This window comes from Leptodactylus fuscus, chromosome 5 (assembly GCF_031893055.1).
Source record: "Leptodactylus fuscus isolate aLepFus1 chromosome 5, aLepFus1.hap2, whole genome shotgun sequence".
Taxonomy (NCBI): Eukaryota; Metazoa; Chordata; class Amphibia; order Anura; family Leptodactylidae; genus Leptodactylus; species Leptodactylus fuscus.
The window spans coordinates 174,981,587-175,002,262 of record NC_134269.1 but is presented as its reverse complement, the minus strand read 5'-3'; the positions used below and the strand labels follow the sequence as shown (position 1 = coordinate 175,002,262).

Below are 20,676 nucleotides of genomic sequence, written 5' to 3'. Positions count from 1 at the left end.
AGCGTCGGTGTCTGTCGGGGGGGGGGGGGGGGGCATGTCAAAAGTTTGCCACAGGGCCCCGCCATTCCTAGTTACGCCACTGAGGCCATTGCTTGCATGTTTTTGCCACCCTAAACTAGTCTCAGCATCAAGTAATAACTATTCAGCAACAGAAAGCTCAGTGAGGGACATCATAGGAAACATTTTGCAATGCAATTTTACCATAACTGGTTATGGGGACGATGGTGCAAGATGTAGTGTGGGAGGAAAAGATGTGGTGTTCAGGGTTTAGCATGGGGGGAGAGGTGTGTGGGAGTGGGGGAATTAGCAAAATTACAGTTATGAACTAGTCACCAAAAATATTTTTTGGTTTAGGGTCACTGCAACATGAGGAACTGTATTGCGGGGTCACGCATTAGAAAGGTTGAGAACCACTGCATTAGATTGTATAAGTGTAGCCGACCACCAGTTCGCTAGGAGGCGAACGTCCTGAATTGTAGCTAAGGGAAATGCAGAAGAAGTCAAAATCCACTTCCCATAATAACTGAACACGTTAAGTGCCTTGTATTGGCTTATAAATAGGATGTGATCTGTAATATACAACCGTGTTCACCTCTCCTACAACTTGCCAGCGGTGCTCTTATGCTAATGCTCTTATTACGTTTATTTGATTTCCCAGTCGTGGGAAAGTTTATATCTTTGGAAGTCAGATCATTTTAAAAACTGCATTTCCCAAAGTATAACCACATTTCCAGAAAATGTTCTGCGTTTGCCTGCCTGTTTGTTGTTAGCAAGCATATGTTTCTTGACACAGCCTTCAAATAGTAAAAACAAATTGCTTAAACTTCCTTTCATTCAGAACAGATTTCCAGGACGCATTTCTGTTTATTTGTAAAGATAATTAAACATGGAGAATGGTAAACGCCCGCTCTGTAGGAGATCTGCAAGGCATTAGCAAGTGATGAGTGGATGACCCCTGGAACGCTGAATTCTATTATCATGTACTATTAGGCATGTGCTGCACAGAAAACTGGCATTAAGTGCACTGCTCCATTGGAGTGAATCACATCTGATCTGCTGCCAATAATCATCCTTAGTCCTGAGCATCATAAAAGTGTGTTACATTTCTCTGAAAGTTATAGTCTACATTACGTAAGCTGTAGTTCTCTTTTGTGCATCTCTATGGTTTGGTATTGATTAAAGAGGTTTATTAAGACTTTAATATCAATGACCTTTCCTTAATCCCTTCCTGTTCCACACCGTACTATGGGGTCATGTTAGAAACCCTTTAAGGCATGAAAGCACTATACTAACATGGATGGCCTAGCCAGTGCATAAATTGGGAAATAATTTTTAGGGAGAACTCTGGAATAATGGCAGACCCCCTACCTTTTCAGATCCCAAAAGTATAATAATTGGAGACGCAGGGCCTGGGAGGGATTAAAAAAACACTGTTATGGTACTTACCTCTCCCTGGCTCCAGCGCCCACCCTGCAGATGCATGTCGGCCATCTCATGGGTCATCACGTGAGACAGGGCTTGCATTACGATGTATAAGCCCATGTGATGTCTGGGACATCACCCAACTAGCCATGAAGCCTTCCGGAGACAGGAGAGGTAAGTAACAGTGTTTTTTTATGTTTCACATTGTGGGTGAGACAATTTTTTCATTTATACCATATAAATGATACGGTATAAAATAAGAAATTATACTGGAACACTGACAGACTTTTTAAAATTGTGCCGGAACTCAGTTCAAGTGCGTTCCGACCCAATTAAACCACCGGGCCTATCCTAAAAACCACACAATAACCCAAATCGCGTTGTCTTGGTGTCCCAGGTACCGGGATTTGTGGAAATGTTTACATACCATTGCTCACTTGCCATACAACCGTAGCAGTGAGTGTACTGTAGCGCTGCCACATAGATTTCAATAGGACAGCGCTGCAATAGGTACACTCGCCACTACAGTTTGTACAGTTAGCGAGCAGCGCAGCTTACCGTATGCAAACAATACTGCGAATCGCTCTGTCTTGGTACCAGCCGTCAATGTTACAAACTGGATAACCCCTATAAGGTACAGGCATAAAAGTCCTATATATCCCAAAATAGTGTCCATGTGAAATACAACTTATACAGCAAAAATATGGCCTTATAAAAATTTGTCAGCTTGTATTCATCACTAGAGATGAGCAAACACTATTCGAAACAGCCGTTTGAAATCGCATGCTCCCATAGAAATGAATGGAAGCGGCTGGCACACAGACAGTGGCCGGCCGCTTAACCACCGCGTGTCGGCTATGTCCATTCATTTCTATGGGAGCGTGCTATTCGAAACGGCTGTTTCAAATAGTGTTCACTCATCTCTATTCATCACCCAAAAATTATGTTATTCAATATAATATATATACACACATCCCCTAAAATGGTGTAATAAAAAAATTACTGCTCAACCCACAAAATAAAAAAAAAACCTTATAAACTCTGAAAACAAAGTATTGAAAAAATGCTTTAAGACCCAACATACAGCAGATGTATCCTTGTGCCATTATCCAGGATAAGAAAACATGGCTGCTTTCTATTAGAAAGAGCTCTACTACTACTTCTCGGGAGGCGATGTCATATCCATTGGTCACATGGCCACGATGCAGCTCTGTCCCATTAATTTGAATGGGATTAAGCTATAGCATGGCCATGTGACCAGCAGACATGTCTAACTGTCTGAAGAGAGGAAGTAGGGTTCTTTCGGAAAGAAAGCAGCCATGTTTTCCAATCCTGAAGAACCCCTATAAAGATGACTTTTCATGTCCTTTAAAGATGGGGAGTGTTATATACTGTTACAAAACAGACAGTGTGCCAAGTTCAGTTTTGCCAGTATTTCCCCGTTTTTTAGATAGAGTTTTGGCTACCAATATCAATGCATTTTCAAAAGGGCCTCACAAGCTGTAAGGCAGTCACATTACACTGATATAGGTTGCTGAGAAAAATAGTATGGATATCTCTGGAACCAATACCACCAAAATACCGCACATAGGCACTATACCAGACCTGGGCAATGTACGGCCTGCGGGCCACATCCGACCCTCTGACTGGTTCTGTACGGCCCGCAAAGCTTGTAAGAGAAAAGTAGATGCCAAATGGTAAGTTCATTAAAGGACCCGTGATGACGTCATCACAGGCCCTTTAGCTCAACTAGGATAGGCTAAGACTCGTTAGTGGGTGGAGACACACGGGACAGTGTGGTTACTGTTACACAGAAAGAGCAAGCTGCCAGGAATGGAGACTGAAGGAAGATAATGAGGGAAGAGACAGTATGTGTGAGTAAGAGGAGGGAACTGGGAGCAGATAAACTGAAGGCAGATGGAGAGGGGTCATTCAACTAGGGGGCAGATGGAGGGTGACATTAAACGGGGGGGGGGGGCAGATGAAGAGGGAAATTAAACTGGGCAGCTGGAGGGGCATATTAAACCGTGGGAGTTTAATATACTACCCCCACTGTTTAATGTCCCCCTCCAGCTGCCCCAGTGTAATGTCCCCTCTAGTTTCCCCCAGTTTAAACTGGGGTACCAAGAGAAGGACTTAATACTGTGGGACATTTGGAGGGAAACGTTATAATGTGGGGGTGTATAATATTAGGGTGATTGTAGGAGGATTATACTTTGTGGGGGCACATGGAAAAATGATTGAGAATGGGCAGAGTCAACGTGGAAGTGGGTGGAGCTAAATTTGCCATGGCAAGTATAGCCATCTAGAACAGTTTCAATTTCTCATGTGGCCCCATGGGAAAATTAATTGCCCACCCCTGCACTATACAGTGGCTCACAGGGCAGCAACAGACACAACACAATGTGTGCCATCCTTTTACTTCTGTGCCATATTTCTGCCATATACATGACTCTACACTGGTCTGCTTTGCATCTGGACACATAACCAATTTATTTATGTTTGAGACAATTATTTATTTCACATATTTGTTCGTTTCTCTAGGTTATTCCTAACACATTCTATCAAGGAAAGAACATAGGCTGTTAATTCCCTTCATTTTTGGCAGTGTACAATGAACATGATGCATGTCAACAAATAAACTGTGAAAGTTTGTTATCTTTGACTGTAATATAAGTGAGCTGCTGTGATATCTAAGACAGATGCTTAAAGTTTGTATTTAGAAATGCTTATTATCAGCGTTACTACCACAGAACTAAATGCAAAGCCGATGTGCAAAATATTCCAACTACATAACTCAAATATGCCAGCATACGTCATATGTGCTATTATTTAATGGAAAGACGCAAAGAAAACATCTATGGTCATGTAAAGTAAGCTACCCCATGTAAAGTTTATAAACATGGTAAATGTGCACATATCAGTATCTGGACTTCATACAATATCAGTGTATACAAATAAAGTTTAGCTAACCAAACAAGAAACAATGTAACAAACAAATCATAGGGTACAGAAACAAATCATAGGGTACAGAAACAAACCAAAGGTACAGAACCAAACCAAAGGTACAGGAACAAACCATAGGGTACAGGAACAAACCATAGGGTACAGGAACAAACCATAGGGTACAGGAACAAACCATAGGGTACAGGAACAAACCAAAGGTACAGAACTAAATCAAAAGGTACAGAACCAATCCAAAAGGTACAGAACCAAACCAAAAAGTTACAGACATGCCACTTAGCATTACCATAAAAACTTAAGGTAAGTTCACACAAAGTTTTTTGGATTGGAACCAGCTGCGCATTCCGCTCCGGATTAGGCCCAATGAATGGGTCTAGTCTGGAGGGTGGAGTTTCTTCAGGCTGAGTCATGAGGCGACTTGGCCCAAAGAATGAGCATCTCGCTTCTTTTTTGTGTCTACTTCCGTATTATATTACTGTGTATTATCCTGAACAAAAATACGGCTCCCATTGAAATCAATGGGAGCCGCTCAGGAGCATTTTCCGGGAGCCGTTTCTTCCGGTTCCCGGAAAATGCTCCTGAGCGGCTCCCGTTGATTTCAATGGGAGCTGTATTTTTGTTCAGGATAATACACAGTAATATAATATGGAAGTAGACACGCCTAAGCTGAGAAGAGAAGATATACTAGGAGTCCATAGAAACTAAGGATCAGAAGAAGAAAGAAGGAAGACTTCATAAGTGATCTTCGCTTGGTCTGATGTAGATTATACAGCCTGGTCACGGTTGGAAGGAAGGACTTGCGATAGCGCTCCTTCTCACACTTGGGGTGAAGCAGACGGTCACTTACAGTGCTGCTAAGTGCCATCAAGGTCTCATACATGGGGTGGGATTTGTTCTCCCGCATGGAGGTCCCCACTGACAGTATCCTTTTATCACCCACCACCTGTACTGGGTCCAGGGGGCTCCCCAGCACAGAGCTGGCCCTTCTGACCAGCCTGTCAAGTCTATTTATGTCCCTGGTTGATATACTGCCCCCAGCAGGCCACACTGAAAAAGATGGCTGAAGCAACCACAGAGTCCCCTGGACTCCGAAGGCCCTCAGCCTCCTGAGCAGGTAGAACCTGCTATGACTCTTTTTGTGCAGCGCCTCCAGGTGATCAGCCCAGTCTAGTTTATTATTGAGGAGCACACATAGATACTTATAGGTCCTGACTATCTCAATGGATGTCCCTTGGATCTCCACCGGGGTCGGGGCACTTCTTCGTTTACTAAATTCCACCGCCATCTCCTTTGTCTTCCCAGCATTAATGTTGAGGTGGTTCTGCTGGCACCATTCAACAAAATCCCGGTTTAAGTCTCTGTATTCGCTATCGTCACCATCAGTGAAAAGGCCTACTATAGCAGAGTCATCTGAGTACTTCTGTAAGTAACAGCTGGATGAGTTGTGCCTAAAGTCAGCAGTGTACAGTGTGAAGAGGAATGGGGCAGGAACTGTACCTTTTGGTGCCCCTGTACTACAGACACACAGTCCTAGGCTCTCACATACTGAGGGCGGTTTGTCAGGTAGACTAGTATCCAGTTGGACAGGTGATGGTCCACACCACCAAGGTTCACCTTCTCCCTCAGTAGCCCTGGCTAAATGGTGTTAAACGCACTGGAAAAATCAAAGAACATTATTCTCACAGTGTTTCCCAGGTGAGAGAGAGCTCTGTGAAGAAGGTGGATGCCCAGCTGGAGGGGGTCCAGAGCGGAGCTCACTAGGAGGCGTAGGTATGTCAGGACCAGTCTCTCTAGGACCTTCATCAGGTGGGATGTCAGTGCTACAGGTCGGTAGTCATTGTAGTCCATCGGGTTGAGTTTCTTTGGTACTGGTAGTCAGGTACCAGATCCCCTGGGGCAGGTTCCCGCTCACAAGGCATTAGGGATCTTGTTATTCACAACAAGAAAAACATCCACAATTTAAAGAATGGTAAGTGTGTCATTGGTACAAATGACTGCTTACCGGTTCAGATTTGGGTGGAGGCAAAACAGTGTCAGTGCAGTCATGCCATCTCTTGTATTGCCAACCTTCTTTTTGTGTATGATGGCTCCAATGCATGGCCCAAAACTAACTGTAGGACTCAGACTTTGTCAGTCAATCTGTCATGATGCAGATGCTTCACCAGCAAAGAAATAGTAACATGGAGCGCCAAACAAAAGCCACAGTGCAGTGTACATATTATCCTTAATAAATAATAATTGAAGCACAGAACACCCCAGCAGCACCCAATACCATCATCCAGCAGAAAGTACCTCCCCAGTCGTGCCTTCTCTTTAGGCGGCATGCACACAATCGTGTGTGAGCCGCTGGTCTTGACTGAATGGCGCAGGCGGTACATGGAGGTCATAGGGCCTGTCCTGAGTTTTGTAGTACAGAGTCTCGGCCCAAATACTGATTCGTGGAAATCAGTCATGTGCATGGGCCCATAGAAATCAGCGGGTCAGTGTGTTATTCGTGAAAGACCTGGTAGCACTCTGAACTAGCCCATGGCCATGTGCTAGAGGCCCAAAACAGGCATTTCAAAGACTGAAAGCCACGTATAAAACCTACAGCAATAATTGATATGCTGCAGCTAATACCCAGAGAACAAATCAGTTTGCACTGTAGGTTTAGTTGGTTTCATCTCATCCACTAGACTGGTGATCCGTCAGTTAGTTTGATGCCGCTAACCCGTTGCAATTACTCCTCGTCTGTCTCCAGCCTACAAATGATCTGCAAGTGGATGGGAATGTGCCATTTGTTATCAAAATTATCTCGCAGCACCAAATTTATACTTTTCTACTATCATTATCAGTCTAGATTCTGATACTCCAACCATTGTGCTTGGAGGTAGCAGCTTCAAAACTGACTTTCAAAGACTTGATTCTGAAATCCTTCACTGAACCAAGAAACATTACAGGGATTTTTTGAAAGATGTTTCCCATTAAATACTTGTGTTTATCATTTCCATGAGAAACCTAAAGACTTCTTGGACTCATTACTCTATTATAACATGACCAGAGGGGGAGAGAAAACAGGGTCTCCCGAGAGAAGCGCTTGCTAATGCAAACAGTGCGTGTGGTCATCAAAAGGATAAACAATGGATTTTATTGTCACAGTATCAGGGGTGCTGGAAGCTATAAGTTACATTTGTCTCTGCAGCTGGGAAGTTTATTCCTTGTTATAGAAGCTGATGATATGATATTGTTAGATATTGTCCCACTGGGGCTTTTAATAAGTGATATATAGGTAGCATTTGACCCTTCTACTATATATGTAGTATTTATGTATTACAGACATATACAGTATAGTAAGGAACTGGAAAAGAAATTTGACTGTGGGTTTGAAAACATGTACGGTATAGTCATGAGAGATACAGAGCTCACCCTTTACGAATTCTATGATTTTGTGTATCAAGACATCAACATCCGGTCCTTAGAAGGTCTTAAAATTGGATAAATACAATCTCTGTGGACTGTCTCCATTATATATGTAACACGCCGGCATTTCCGTAGGTATAATTGACATGCTGTGATTTCCAAAAACACAAGCGTTTTTGAAATTGCAGCATTTCTGGTATGGATTTTTTTTCCTGCAATGTGTGGTCGGGATTAGCCAGAACCCCATCCACTTTGAAGGTAATGTAAAGTGCAGTGTTTTCACAACGTGGGACTCCGGCCTTAAAGTATTGAAAAACAGATAAAAAATAAATTAAATTTAAGCAAAAACAGATTGGAATGGAAAAATGTGCAACAGAAAAAATATTTTGCTCATGCTGCGGTTTCCAAAAACCTGACAGTTGTGTAAATGGCAGAATTTCCACTGTGCGCATTTTTCTACAATATGATGAAGGGATTCACTTTGCAGTAATAAAATGCTGCGATATTTGCCACGGCGTTACCCTCATGTGAGGCCCCAACTTGAAGGTTATTCATAAGTGTATACAGGATTTGCTGATCTGGATGTTACTTATTCAAGACTATGGACAGTCTTCACAGGAGTGAAGTACAAGTAAATTCAGCAATGTAATACTGTGCAGTGTTCAAAGAATTTCCAAAAAAACACAAGAACTAGATCAAGGCAGCACAGTGGCTCTACAGTGGTTAGCTTTGCAGCGCCGGAGTCCTGGGTTCGAAACCAACCAAGGACATCTGTAAGGAGTTTGTATGTTCTCCCCTTGTTTGCGTGGGTTTCCTCCCATACTCCAAAGACATACTGAAGGGGGGGGGGGGGGAAACTAGATTTAAAACTTTATAGATCTCAGTTATGTCAAATGTTCAAATTCATGACAGTACAACTAGAAATAGACACAAGTATGATTTGTTTGGAAGAATAGTCAGAAAAAAAGCTTATTCTTTCTACAAATTTTGCTAAATTGCATCTGAACAAATTACAAGCCGTGCCATGTTTGTCGAAACCCAGACAAAACATGTCAGTACAAACAAACATGTCAGTACATCATGATAACTGTCGAGCATAATGGTGGAAGGATTGATTTGGGCATGTTTTACACCTATAGGTCCTGGGTACCTTGCTGTTATTGATTCGATCATGAACTCCTCTATATACCAAAGTTACAGTGTGACCTTTTTTTTCTAGAATGGATTGCTGTGCACATGCACATGCATTAGGTGTAACCGTGGGAAGCTGCAGCAAAGAACTGACCTTGTCTGTGAGAAGAGATAGTCTGGCCAGTGCATATTGCTACATGCCTGAAAATTGGGATCCTGCTGAGTGGGAAGTTATGGCGACAGTGTGTTGACCTGCACCTGGATTAAGCCTTACTTTAGACTGACTGGAAATGTCTCTGCCGAGCTTGCAAGTGGTTACAGTCTGCTTACTGATAAAACTGCTAATAGTGGTTGGAAGCTCGGGAAATATTGTTGCAGTGTGACCAGTGGCTGGGGTGGTACCAACTCTACTGTGGGTTACTGTTATTATGAGTTGCTCTGTGAGATAGACTGTAACCACTAGGTTGTGTGCTCAGCAGAAAAACTATAACCAACATGTCAATAAAAAGAGGATCTCAAAATTTTTCTATTGCCAAAAACCATAGCCTCTGAGGTCCAAAAATTTTTATTTATTTTTTTTTTTACAGCCAGGACTGGAGGATCATCTTTTTACAGATGCATCATTTCAGTCAGTCCAGTGTCAACATTTGTGCACCGTGGAGAAGACTAGATGGACTGACTGTAAACGTGGCAGCACTCAAACTTTACTGTAGCCACTACACCCAACTGAGACCTGTAACCACCAAGCCAGATACCCATTTGTGACTGTAACTACTAAGCTAGGTGGTCTTTTAACCAGCAAAAGTGGGCCTCTGATGTAGTAATGTTTTCTTCAATTGAACTGTAATGTGTTCAGCTCATTGCTGTACCGTCCTTATGGATGATCCCACAATTGAGCCAAGCCATGTCTTAAACTGACCTTCTTGTATTCTGCGAGGTACAACACAATACTTTTGTGTAGTATACAGATAACAGGTAGCCTATGAGCTTTGATGACTTTACAGGATGAACTGAAGGCATACAGTATACATATAATATCAAGAAATCTTATCTGTTAGCAGGCAGTGATATGCTCATTTTGTTTGGCTATAACCGGATGTGTGTGCTCCAGGTTAAAGGGATTATCCGGCTTCCAAAAATTATCTGCAAATACATCCACAGCAGTTATAAATACTCCGTTCCCTTTTGCAGCCTTGAATTGGCTTTATATTACTTGCTGCTCTTTGTATCTCTGTTATTTATGCAGTAAATATGTGAACAAACTACATTTCGCATGGTTTATCTGCCTGCTCTCACTCTCTGTGTATACTCCTCCCTTCTCCACCCCCCACCCCCCCGCATTGAGAGGATATTAAATCACTCCCACATATGGGGTCATATACCGCTGAGAGGTTAGGTTAGGTTAGTACAGTAGCCGGCGCCGCACCTCTAATGAGGCGACGTGAGGCAACTGCCTCAGGCAGCGAAATGCGGGGGGGCATCTTTACTGACCTAAGCCATTCCAGGACAAGCTGCATGCAAACTGTCCTGGACTGGCTTAGCGTTATGGCAGCCCGGCAGGGGAAGCGAGCGCTGGCTTGGGGCAGCCCTGTGTTTGCAGCGCTGCTTTATCTCTCACCTATTAGCAGCAGCGCTGTTTCAGCGGCCGCCCCTCATCCTTAGCAGAAAGCAGGTCTCAGTGCCTGCTCTCTGCATGCTAACGCTGTCCCCCCCCTCCTTACCACATGCCGGGTAACGTGGCCACGTAATCAGCCCCGCACCTGACATGTGCCTGCGCTGCTACGCAGTCTCCAGTCATAAGACCGCTGCACAGGCTGAAGAGCAGAGGTAGGTAAGCTTCCGCTGAAAAAAATACAGTGATTTTTCAAATATTTATCCCCTATCCTAGGGGATGAGGGGGGGGGGGGGGGAGTTGGGGTTGGAGTGCTGGGTGTTAGGGGGGTTTGAAGTGCTGGGGGAGGGGGCTTTTGAATGTCTGTCTAGCCCTTCCTTGGGCTTGAGGACTGTTTATTTCCCCACCCACTTGTAATTCTTGCACTTAGGGGTTAATAGGAGCACTATAGACTGTAGTGCTCCTATTAACCCCCAAGTGAAAGAATTGCAAGTGGGTGGAAAAAACAAAAACAAAACAAACAGTCCTCAAGCCCAAGGAAGAGCTAGACAGACATTCAAAAGCCCCCTCCCCCAGCACCCCAAACCCCCCTCAGCACTCCAACCCTTCCACAGCACCCCAACACAATAATGGTGTCTGCTGTTTTAGCATTAACCCCCCAGCTTTGACTGAGGCACCATTTTCCCGGCAATTGCAGGCACCTGGAGCAAGCTTCTGGTCCTGCGTCCATTTTTATGGCAGTCAGGAGCCTTGTGAATGCTCTCCAGCCTGTCATTCTATACTTTCTATTGCAGGCTGTTCTATGTAGTCTACAATAGAAATGCCAGATTTTTGCGATGCATTATATTAGTGATCAGACTCCCTAGAGGGTCTAATAAGTACAAAAATAAAATTTAAAAAATTAATAAAAATATTTTTTTTTTTTAAAGGATTAATTCAAATCACCCCTCTGTCCCTAGAACACATATAAAAGTACCAAAATACTGTGAAACACATACACATTAGGAATCCCTCCAGGGCCGCACCTCTAATGAGGCAACGACCTCAGGCGGGACTATCAGGAGGGGCAGCATGGAGGGGCGCTGGTCTGCTTGCTTTCTGTCGTGCTTCAGACCATTATTATATGCCGCCCCTCCTGATAGTAATGCCCCAGGCTGCACTGTTAAATAGATCAGCGTCTGCAAGACACCGATCTATTTAAAACTAATTCTGTGTGATTGTAGACACCAAGAAGACAGACAGACAGCACGTCTGCTTCTCTGTGTGGGAGGCATGATGCGATGATGTCACGCGCCTCCTACTCTGAGACGCAGAGGTCCTGCGCGCTGTGATTCCGGGTGATGAAGAGGAGATGCCGGCTGCATCAAGCGCTCCTAGGTGGGAGAGTAACTTTTTTTTTTTTTTTTTTTTTAAGGTGAGTTGTGGTTATCTTAGGGGTTGTTAGGAGGGGGTACTTTATTTATTAACAGGAGTTATTTATATAAGGGCTATTAGGGGTATTTTAAATACCCCCCCCCCCCATTGTATTAATAATGCCCCTAATAGCACTTATATAAATATCGCATATCATTAATACAAGGGGGGGGATTTATATAAGCGCTATTAGGAGCATTATTAATACAAGGGGGGTCTTTTAAATACCCCCCTGTAATAATAATGCCCCTAATAGCCCTTATATAAATACCGTATATCATTAATACAAAGGGAGTTATTGATATAAGGGCTATTAGGGGCATTATTAATATAAGGGGGGTATTTAAGGGGCATTGTGTAGGTGAGGACAATATGGGTCAGGTGCCTGGAGAAGTGAAGAGTCAAAGATGTCTGTGTTGCAAACTTTACAGAGATAAATCACATGTTTGGAAGTGGTCAATGGCGGTCCAGAGGGAAGAGATGGGAAATGTGAGCGATTAGTCAGAGACGTCTCCGGTAAGTCACCACAAAATGTTACGGGCTGTATTCACTGTAATGTTACCACTAGCAAACCCCCCTTCCCAGTATCCAGTACGGCGGGGTGTGTGTGTGGGGGGTGCCTTTCTGTCGTCCGCCTCAGGCAGCAGAAAGGCTAGGTTCACTACTGTGTATAGCAGTCTAAGGTTATGTGATACATATTTTTAAAGGCTATATAAGTTAAGGGTACCCATAGCGGGACTTTCCTTAGCTATATAACAGATTAATAGATCTGCTTTATTTAAGACAACGGTTTTCAGACAGACCTTTGCTATAGTGCAATATGGACGTGAAACCTTTGAAAACCTTATTGACATAAAACCAGGGGCGTAACTATTGGGGTAGCAGTGGTAGCAGCTGCCACAGGGCCCGGGACATTAGGGGCCCAGCGACAGCTGCTACCGCTGCGTTCTTTTTTCTTAATAGGCCGTTACTGGTTGGAGATACTCCAGCTGGTAACGGGCCCCATTTACTTACCGATCCTTGGGGTCTTCAATGTCGGTCAGGGTGTGTGTGTGTGTGTGTGTGTGTGTGTGTGTGTGTGTGTGTGTGAGCCATGTCAAAAGTTCGCTATGGAACCCCGCCATTCCTAGTTACCCCACTGCATAAAACGAATTTATATAAAAGCTTTGTAACTTTACAAGTTCAATGTATTTATAGACACCAGGCCTTCGCTCTCAGTTTCTTTACAGGACTTTCTGCAGTCTTTTTCTGCATCCCTTGACAATGCCGAAACAATGACAAACATTTGTACTGCGCTTTTCTCACACAAGGGAATCTGAATTTGAAAAATCTAAATCCACTGCTTTATTGCGGGTAAGCTGTAGGATTTTAGTAAAGTATCAGCTCTGAAGTCAGGATCAGTACATGTAAGTAAGGCAACACAAGTTTTTCAACTTATTATAGATAATAACAGCGGCCTCAGGTGTCTGCAATAGGAGGCAAAACTGATCTAGGCCTTTTAAAGATAAGTTATCACATTGCAGTCCTGTATTCATATTATACATTAGGAGAAGCTGAGCAGACTTCCCTATAGGATTAATAAGGGAAGAAAATCCGCAGCAATAAACTCTATGGCTCGCCATGTGGGGTCTCTATAAGCGCGCAGCAGCAGTTCATACACCACCCCTCCATGGTGTTTCACACTGATATCCCATAATTGTACGATTATCTTAAATCTAGATATGAAGAGAAGGTTCTACAAGTGTCTGATAAGATACAAGTGGGGAAACACAGACATTATAAAACTGCCAGACTGGACGGATTTGACAGATTTAAACTGTGTAGGAACACGCTCCTTTGAGAAGGGAACTGGTAAGACTCAGTCAGGATAATCATTTCCAGGAGGAATAAGAGAAGAGACACAATGCTAAGTTCTAAAGGAAAGATGCCGCAGATCTGTTATTTCACAAGGACTACAGGTATTTACTAAACTAGACGTGTCAGGAGAGGCGTTTGGCCTTCCATTATATTGCAAAAATGCTAAAGGTCTTTTTAAAGTGAAAAACTTAACCTTTGACATTCTGAGATACTTTCCTGCTTTCTTTTCCTTCTCCTTTATTTTTGACTGTCACTTTCGCATAGGCGTATTTTTCTCAGTATTTTGCATCAGTATTTGTAAACCAAAACTAGGAATGGATGTAAAACACAGAACAGATATAAATCCTTCAATTCAGATATTTCTCTGCTAATGCATAGTTGGCATTGGTCCCATATTTTCTATAGTGCTTGTTTACTGGATCCTAAAAGAGGCAGAAAAAGTGAAAACCCTTTCTGAAAGTATGCAACCCTGTCCAGCATCCCGCACCAGTGGTACAGTGCGCAATATGGCGCTCATCTAGTCATAACTAACACCACAGTCTTCTGCGGCCAACGAACAAATCCTGACTGAGTAGCACCCCTGCCACAATTTCAAGAGTCATTGAGGGAGTCAGGAGTGCTAATGTGCCTTCTTTTTTTTTATAACTCAAATTTTTATTGAAATTTTTTTTTTTTAAACAATAAGAAAAGAAAAAACAATTACAAGTTACAAGGCGAACACCCGCCCTGCGAACAGAAAAAGCACACAGTGCAACACAAAATACAATCATAGAAGAATAAAAAATAAAAAATTAAAGACAAAGAAAACAACATAGAAAAAAAAAAAAAAAGAAAAAGGAAAAAAGGGGGGGGGAGGAGGAGGGAGGGGGTTAGTGGGACAGATGGGTGGGGGAGAGGACTAAATGTAGGGGGTGAAAGGGTAGGAAGGGGTGAGTGTGAGCAGTCAGGAAACCAGTGAGAGCGCTCGTCAGGTCATCCATACCACAGCCAGTTGGGAAGGGCTCGGGAGCAACCACTGGTCAAATAACTGAGACGAACAACAAGAGTATCAATCAGAGGAGGGGTCAGAGCCCAGAAGCGTCCGGTACTCTGCAGACTGTTGAAACCTGAACCAGTAGAACCAGGTTTTGATGTACGCCTCAGTCGTGCCATGCAGGAAAGACGTGAGATTTTCCATGCGCATTATCTCGTTGACCTTCGAAATCCAGAGGGAGAGAGGAGGAGGATCCACTCGTTTCCAAAAAAGGGGGATACAAGCCCGGGCAGCGAGGATCAGGAATCTAAGTAGGGAACGCTTAAAGACCTTTACAGAAGACTCACAATGATTAAGGAGGAACAGGGCAGGGCCCAAATGGTGAGAAGTTTCAGTAAGCTGGATGGTTATCCGCTTGACCCCCTCCCAGAAGGACGAAAGGGCAGGACAGGACCAAAAAATGTGTAGCAGCGTGCCTTCCTCGTCGCCACAGCGCCAACATAATGGGGAGACCTGAGGAAACATAGCATGGAGTCTCGTAGGAACCCTATACCATCGGGACAAGATTTTGTAGCTGGCCTCCTGGTGGCGAGAGCTGATGGAAGCAGTATGAGAAAGGCGAAAAATGCGCCTACGCTGCTCCTGAGAGAGGGAAAGGGACAAATCAGATTCCCATTTCAGCAAGAACGGCGGAACAAAATCCTCCGGAGGTTCAACCAGGATCCGGTAAGTGAGCGAGAGGGAGTGGCGAAGGGGGCAAGCACCAACACAAATCTTCTCCAAGGGGGTAGGTTTGACGCGGAACTCTGCAGGAACAGGGAGAGAATGTAAAAATTGACGACGTTGCATCCCCTGCCAAGCATCCAAAGGGGGCAGCTCAGGAGGGGCCTGGGAATTCAGAAGTGTAGTCCATCCCCCTGCGTCCTGGAGGTGACAGGCACGGAAAATCCCATGACGGCGCCAATTATGAAAAACTCGGTCAAACATTCCAGGTGGAAAGGCAGGATTGCCCAGCACTGGAAAAAGAGCAGAATCCTTAGGGAGGGGAGTGGAGCGAACAAGGCCTCTGGAACAAATCCGAAGCGTGGGACCAAGGGTAGGGTGAGAAAAGAGAGACGACAATGAGGAGGAGTCCAACCATGGGGCAACCTGCAAAGGGATCGGAGAGAACGCCTGTCCGATGTAGACCCAAGGTTTAGAAACAGCATGCCTACACCAGTCCACGACACGAGTCAGGTGGGTAGCCAAGTAATAGGACTTCAGGTCCGGAAGCGATAAACCACCGCAACTCTTGGGACGAAAGAGAAAAGCCTTGCTCACTCGGGCGGGTCTGCCCGACCAGATGAACTTCAGTTGGACGGAAGTGAGGGATCTAAGAAAAGACAGAGGGATGTGAATGGGAAGCGTCTGCATCAAGTAGAGAAGACGAGGGAGAATGTTCATTTTAAAAATCGCGCATCTCCCGAACCAGGTAAAGGCTCCAGCGGACCATCGAGTACAATCAGCCCTGATAGACGCCAGAAGTGGGGGGAAGTTGCAACGAAAGAGATCTTTTGGGTCCGGAGTAAGATAAACCCCCAAATATTTGAGACTAATGTGCCTTCTTGGCTTCGAGCCGACCAGGCCAAGTGTGCAGACCTCTGAGCAGCAAATATTCCTCTCCTGATAGCAGACATGAGCTCCACTATTCTTCCCACCACTGGAATGGGCCCTTAGATAGCGTGCCCCTTACCACCATATGTAAACCCTTATGCAAATGGGTTGCAGTGTGCAAGAGCCGTGCAACTCCTAGGTACCATGGCATGACCATGCAATGACTTGCACCAGCTATAGTGACCCGCAATACAACTTAGTACATAGTACTAAGCACGCATAGTACAACTTATATACCAACACAGCCTCAGTAACCGCAGCTAGAGTAAGCCAAGTTGTGTCTCATTTCGCTGAGGTCCGGTCTCTATCAACCTACATGCACAGTGTTAACAGCTACTGAAAACTTCCCCTACCTATTTATGCAACTTTATGTGGACCAGGAGCATAACTACTGGGGTAGCAGCGGTAGTAGCTACCACAGCGCTCAGGACACTATGGGGCCTGGTGGCAGCCGCTACCGCTGCAGATTTTTTTTTTTTTTGTTTATAGGCCGTTGCTTTCTGGAGTAACTCTAGCAGGTAATGGGCCCTATTTACTGCAGCGTTGGGTGCTGCCTGAACATGGATGCAGAGTGGAGAGGAGCTGCCTCCTCCACAGTCCAACTTTTAACAGTAGTGATGCCAGCAATTGCTGCCTTCACTACTGTAACCAAGCAGGGGCCAAAATTAATATCTCTTGCCCGCTTTCCCCAATCCCTGATACCATGTGCCAGCATCTATCAGAGTTTCCTAGACATCTATTCCAGGACCTGTGTCATGAAGTCATCAAAGGTCCTTTAATATACTAAGATATAATCAGAGTATTGTGTGGGCGGAGCTATCCAGATTGCACAGTTCAGTGTACAATGGGGGGGGGGGATGGGTTGCCGGCTTTCTGTGAGCAAGAGGAGGAATGGGGGTGCAGACTGTAAGCAACAGGTTTACATGGGTGTGCAGGCTGTGTGTGAGAAAGTCTGCACCCTCATTTCCCCTCACACACAGCCTGCACGCCCATATACCCCTCTTGTTCACAGTCTTCACCCCCATTCCCTCCTCTTGCTCACAGACTGCACCCCTCATTTACCCCATATGTGAGCAAGAGGAGGGAATGGGTGGTGCAGGCTGTGTATGAGCAAGAGGGGTACAGGGACGTGCAGGCTGTGTGTTAGCAAAGACGGTGACGTGGGGGCGCAGGCTGTGTGTGAGAAAGAAGGAGGAATGGGTGGTGCAGGCTGTGGGTGAGCAAGAGTGTGGTAGAATGGGGGGGGGTACCCCGCTCCACATCACCCTCTTGCTCACACACAGCCTGCACCCCCATTTCCCCCCTTGGTCACACACATTCTGCACCTTCTTTCCCCTTCTTGCTCACACACAGCTTCCACCCCTGTTTCCCGTCTTGCTCATACACACCTTGCACCACACGTCACCCTCATGTTCACATACAGCTTTCACGCCCACATACCCCTCTTGGGGTAGGGGGACCCCATGCCAAATGTTCACCACTGGGCCACGCCATTCCTAGTTATGGCACTGATGTGGACCAAGAGGACAGGTAATTATTTAAGGAGTGCATCTGCCCCACATTCACACACTGGTCTGAGGTCTTCCTGCCTTGTTTTCTATGTATGATATTTCACTGGTAGTTGCCATGAAGAGTGGGGCAGCAACTGCCCTTCCCATAAGACCGTGCTCACTTTGGGGCATACCTCCTGTTTTTGACATGAGCTCAAAAAATGCCAGGTCTTCTGGGAGGTCTCCCCTTATTTCAGTAGACTTATGGGCATTCTGGGAGAGTTGGCAAATATGAGTTGAATAAAATATACATGGCACCATGACATACATTTATATTTTTAACTAAGCCAAGACACGTCAACCATTGTGGTGTGAAAAAGCCATGTGCATCATGCCTTTTTTTCCCCACAGAGCTTTTCACAGAAAGTCCGCAGTGGTTTCACCTCTTTGGACTTTCGGCTTCATTTATACCTATAGGGAAACCGCCGGCATTTCTGTAGGTATAATTGGCATGCTGCAATTTTAAAGCCATAACATATCCCCTGCATGTATTTTTTTTAGAATCTGTGGATGGGATCCCATCCACTTTGCAGTGACTAAAATTCATTATTTTTTTTTCCTCAGCGTTTACGCCACGTGGGGCCTTGGCATAATCCTGACAGTTTCGTCCCTTCAAAAGAAGGTATGGCTAGGCAGACTCAACATGGCAAGAAATATATTATGTTGCCCATTCCATGTATGAAAAAATGGATTGCAGGTATGACATGGATTTAGAACTGCCATTCTGTAGTAGCAACACATATATGAAATGCCTTAGGTCTTAGTCACATGACCATGATGCAAATGACATTGTCACTTCTGTTTTCACAGATTCCTTGTAGGGTTAAGTCTATTGAGCTATCTGTGAAAACAGCAAATAAATATAATTTTAGTGCAGCCGTATCATGGGCATTAAATAAGAGCTGTCACATTCACGTGGCTAGAACCTTACAGATCTGTAACAACTACAAATGAAGCATTTCTCTAAAGTCTGTTCTACTTGGAGAATATCTGAAGTTCTGGACCAGTCGGATCAGAACCAGCAGGATTTCATTTGCCTGTCCAACCAGTGTTACGTAACATATTACACCCACCAATATAGACATTGAAAGCATCAGCAGAAAGGAAGGGAATCTCAAACCGCTATCAAAATAGTGCACGCTATATACCCCAGCACAGATGTATCCAGTGAGCATCACATCATGTCACATATTCTGCTGGACATAGACTCGGCCATGCAATCCGTTCATCTCACATCATTGAGTCTAACCTGATAACCTTCTCTCTCTTGCGCTCTTCCAGAACACATCCCAAGCCTTGTTAGTGGAATCCTTGATGTGTTCACTGAAGGATCTTTTCAGACGAGACTTCCCTGGATATGCCATGCTGTGTGCTGTAAAATCCAAAGTCACTTTATCCCATTAAAATCCAGGCAGAGCACTAATCCCAATAGCCTTAAGCAGTGGTGTATAGGATAATGCAGTCTGAGTCTTTTGCAGCGATCGGATAGCCTTGTTAACACCCCTCTCTGCGTCTCTCACAGAAAACCTCCCTCTAAACTGTTTGGGGTCAGGCCAGGCTGGAAAGGAAATAGCAGCCCACTAGGGTCCCCCCTGCCTTGTAGCCTTCATAGCTCTGCATCTCTGCTGACAGCCGTTCTAAACATATTCCAATGAGATCTGGAAGTACTAGGGTTAGGCAATCTGACACAATATTGATGATCCAGCACGCTGCATCCAGAAACTTCTGCTTTACCAGCTTCAACGCAAGAAGAGGAAGGAACAAGTGACTTTGAAGCCGAGTTCTGTCTATAAGTGGATCTACCCTAGACATCATACTAGTTTTACATAACCACCGGCCCCTATTCCCTGCTTTTATGTGGAAATGTTGGTGGTTTGAAGGAAAAAGTAAAAAAAACAAACAAGAAAAACAAAAAAACACAATCTTCAATTTTTTGTGCTTTATGATCATTGGGATTACAACGACATTAGGTGACACAGATACACAATGATAACTATGTGATATCCATTATTAAAAGGCAAATCGCTTTACTCCATATTGCAAAAATAATTCCCAATAATCTTGCTTGTAACATGGCATTCACACTTAAGGGCATTTGATTTTAAGGAAGATCCCTAATATATTAAACAGGATTTACGCGAAGCTTGTGGAGGGTGCACGGCATGTATGACCCTTCTTTATAAATGGAAGGCTACACTAGCTCATAGTTGGTGCAGAGTTCCAGCAATATTTACACCAGATTTCTAACACAAATGATAAATCTTGTGGGGCCGATGGTGATGCCTCTGCATGGGAAATTGGCGTAGGCTGAGCAACTAAAAAGTAACTTTTTTAGTGCATTAAATTTTCTACTTTTTATGCTTTATAGATCTATACCATTGACTATATGCATGTTAAATGCAATCTACAAATAAATTCAACTGTGCTCATTATGTTATAGAGCACATTACTGTGATAAACAACATACCTTTCCTATGTATACCATCTTTGTAGACCTCGAGGATAATAACTTGGAGGTCTTATCTAAATGAGGTATTTGGTGAACTGGCGGTAGTTCTTCAGCTCCCCAAAGCACTATTCTTGCTGCTCTGACCGTTACCATCTCTGCAGTATTGATCCTCCCTCTGCTATGACATCACCACCCGGCCCCTGAACTGATCAGCTATACAGAGCCGCTTCTGATACACAATACAGGTCAGAAG

At 44.3% G+C, this 20,676-nt stretch overlaps 1 protein-coding gene across 1 annotated transcript in view; it reads right to left on the bottom strand.

The window, feature by feature from the left end:
• Positions 1 to 19,377, bottom strand: part of LOC142203741 (rho GTPase-activating protein 7-like) — a 155,836-nt gene extending 136,459 nt beyond the window's left edge. Inside the window, exon 1 of the mRNA XM_075274741.1 lies at positions 19,224 to 19,377. Coding sequence (XP_075130842.1) covers positions 19,224 to 19,338 — 115 coding nt within the window. The 5' untranslated portion in view covers positions 19,339 to 19,377. The remainder of the gene's footprint in view (positions 1 to 19,223) is intronic.
• Between the last annotated feature and the right edge of the window lie 1,299 nt (positions 19,378 to 20,676).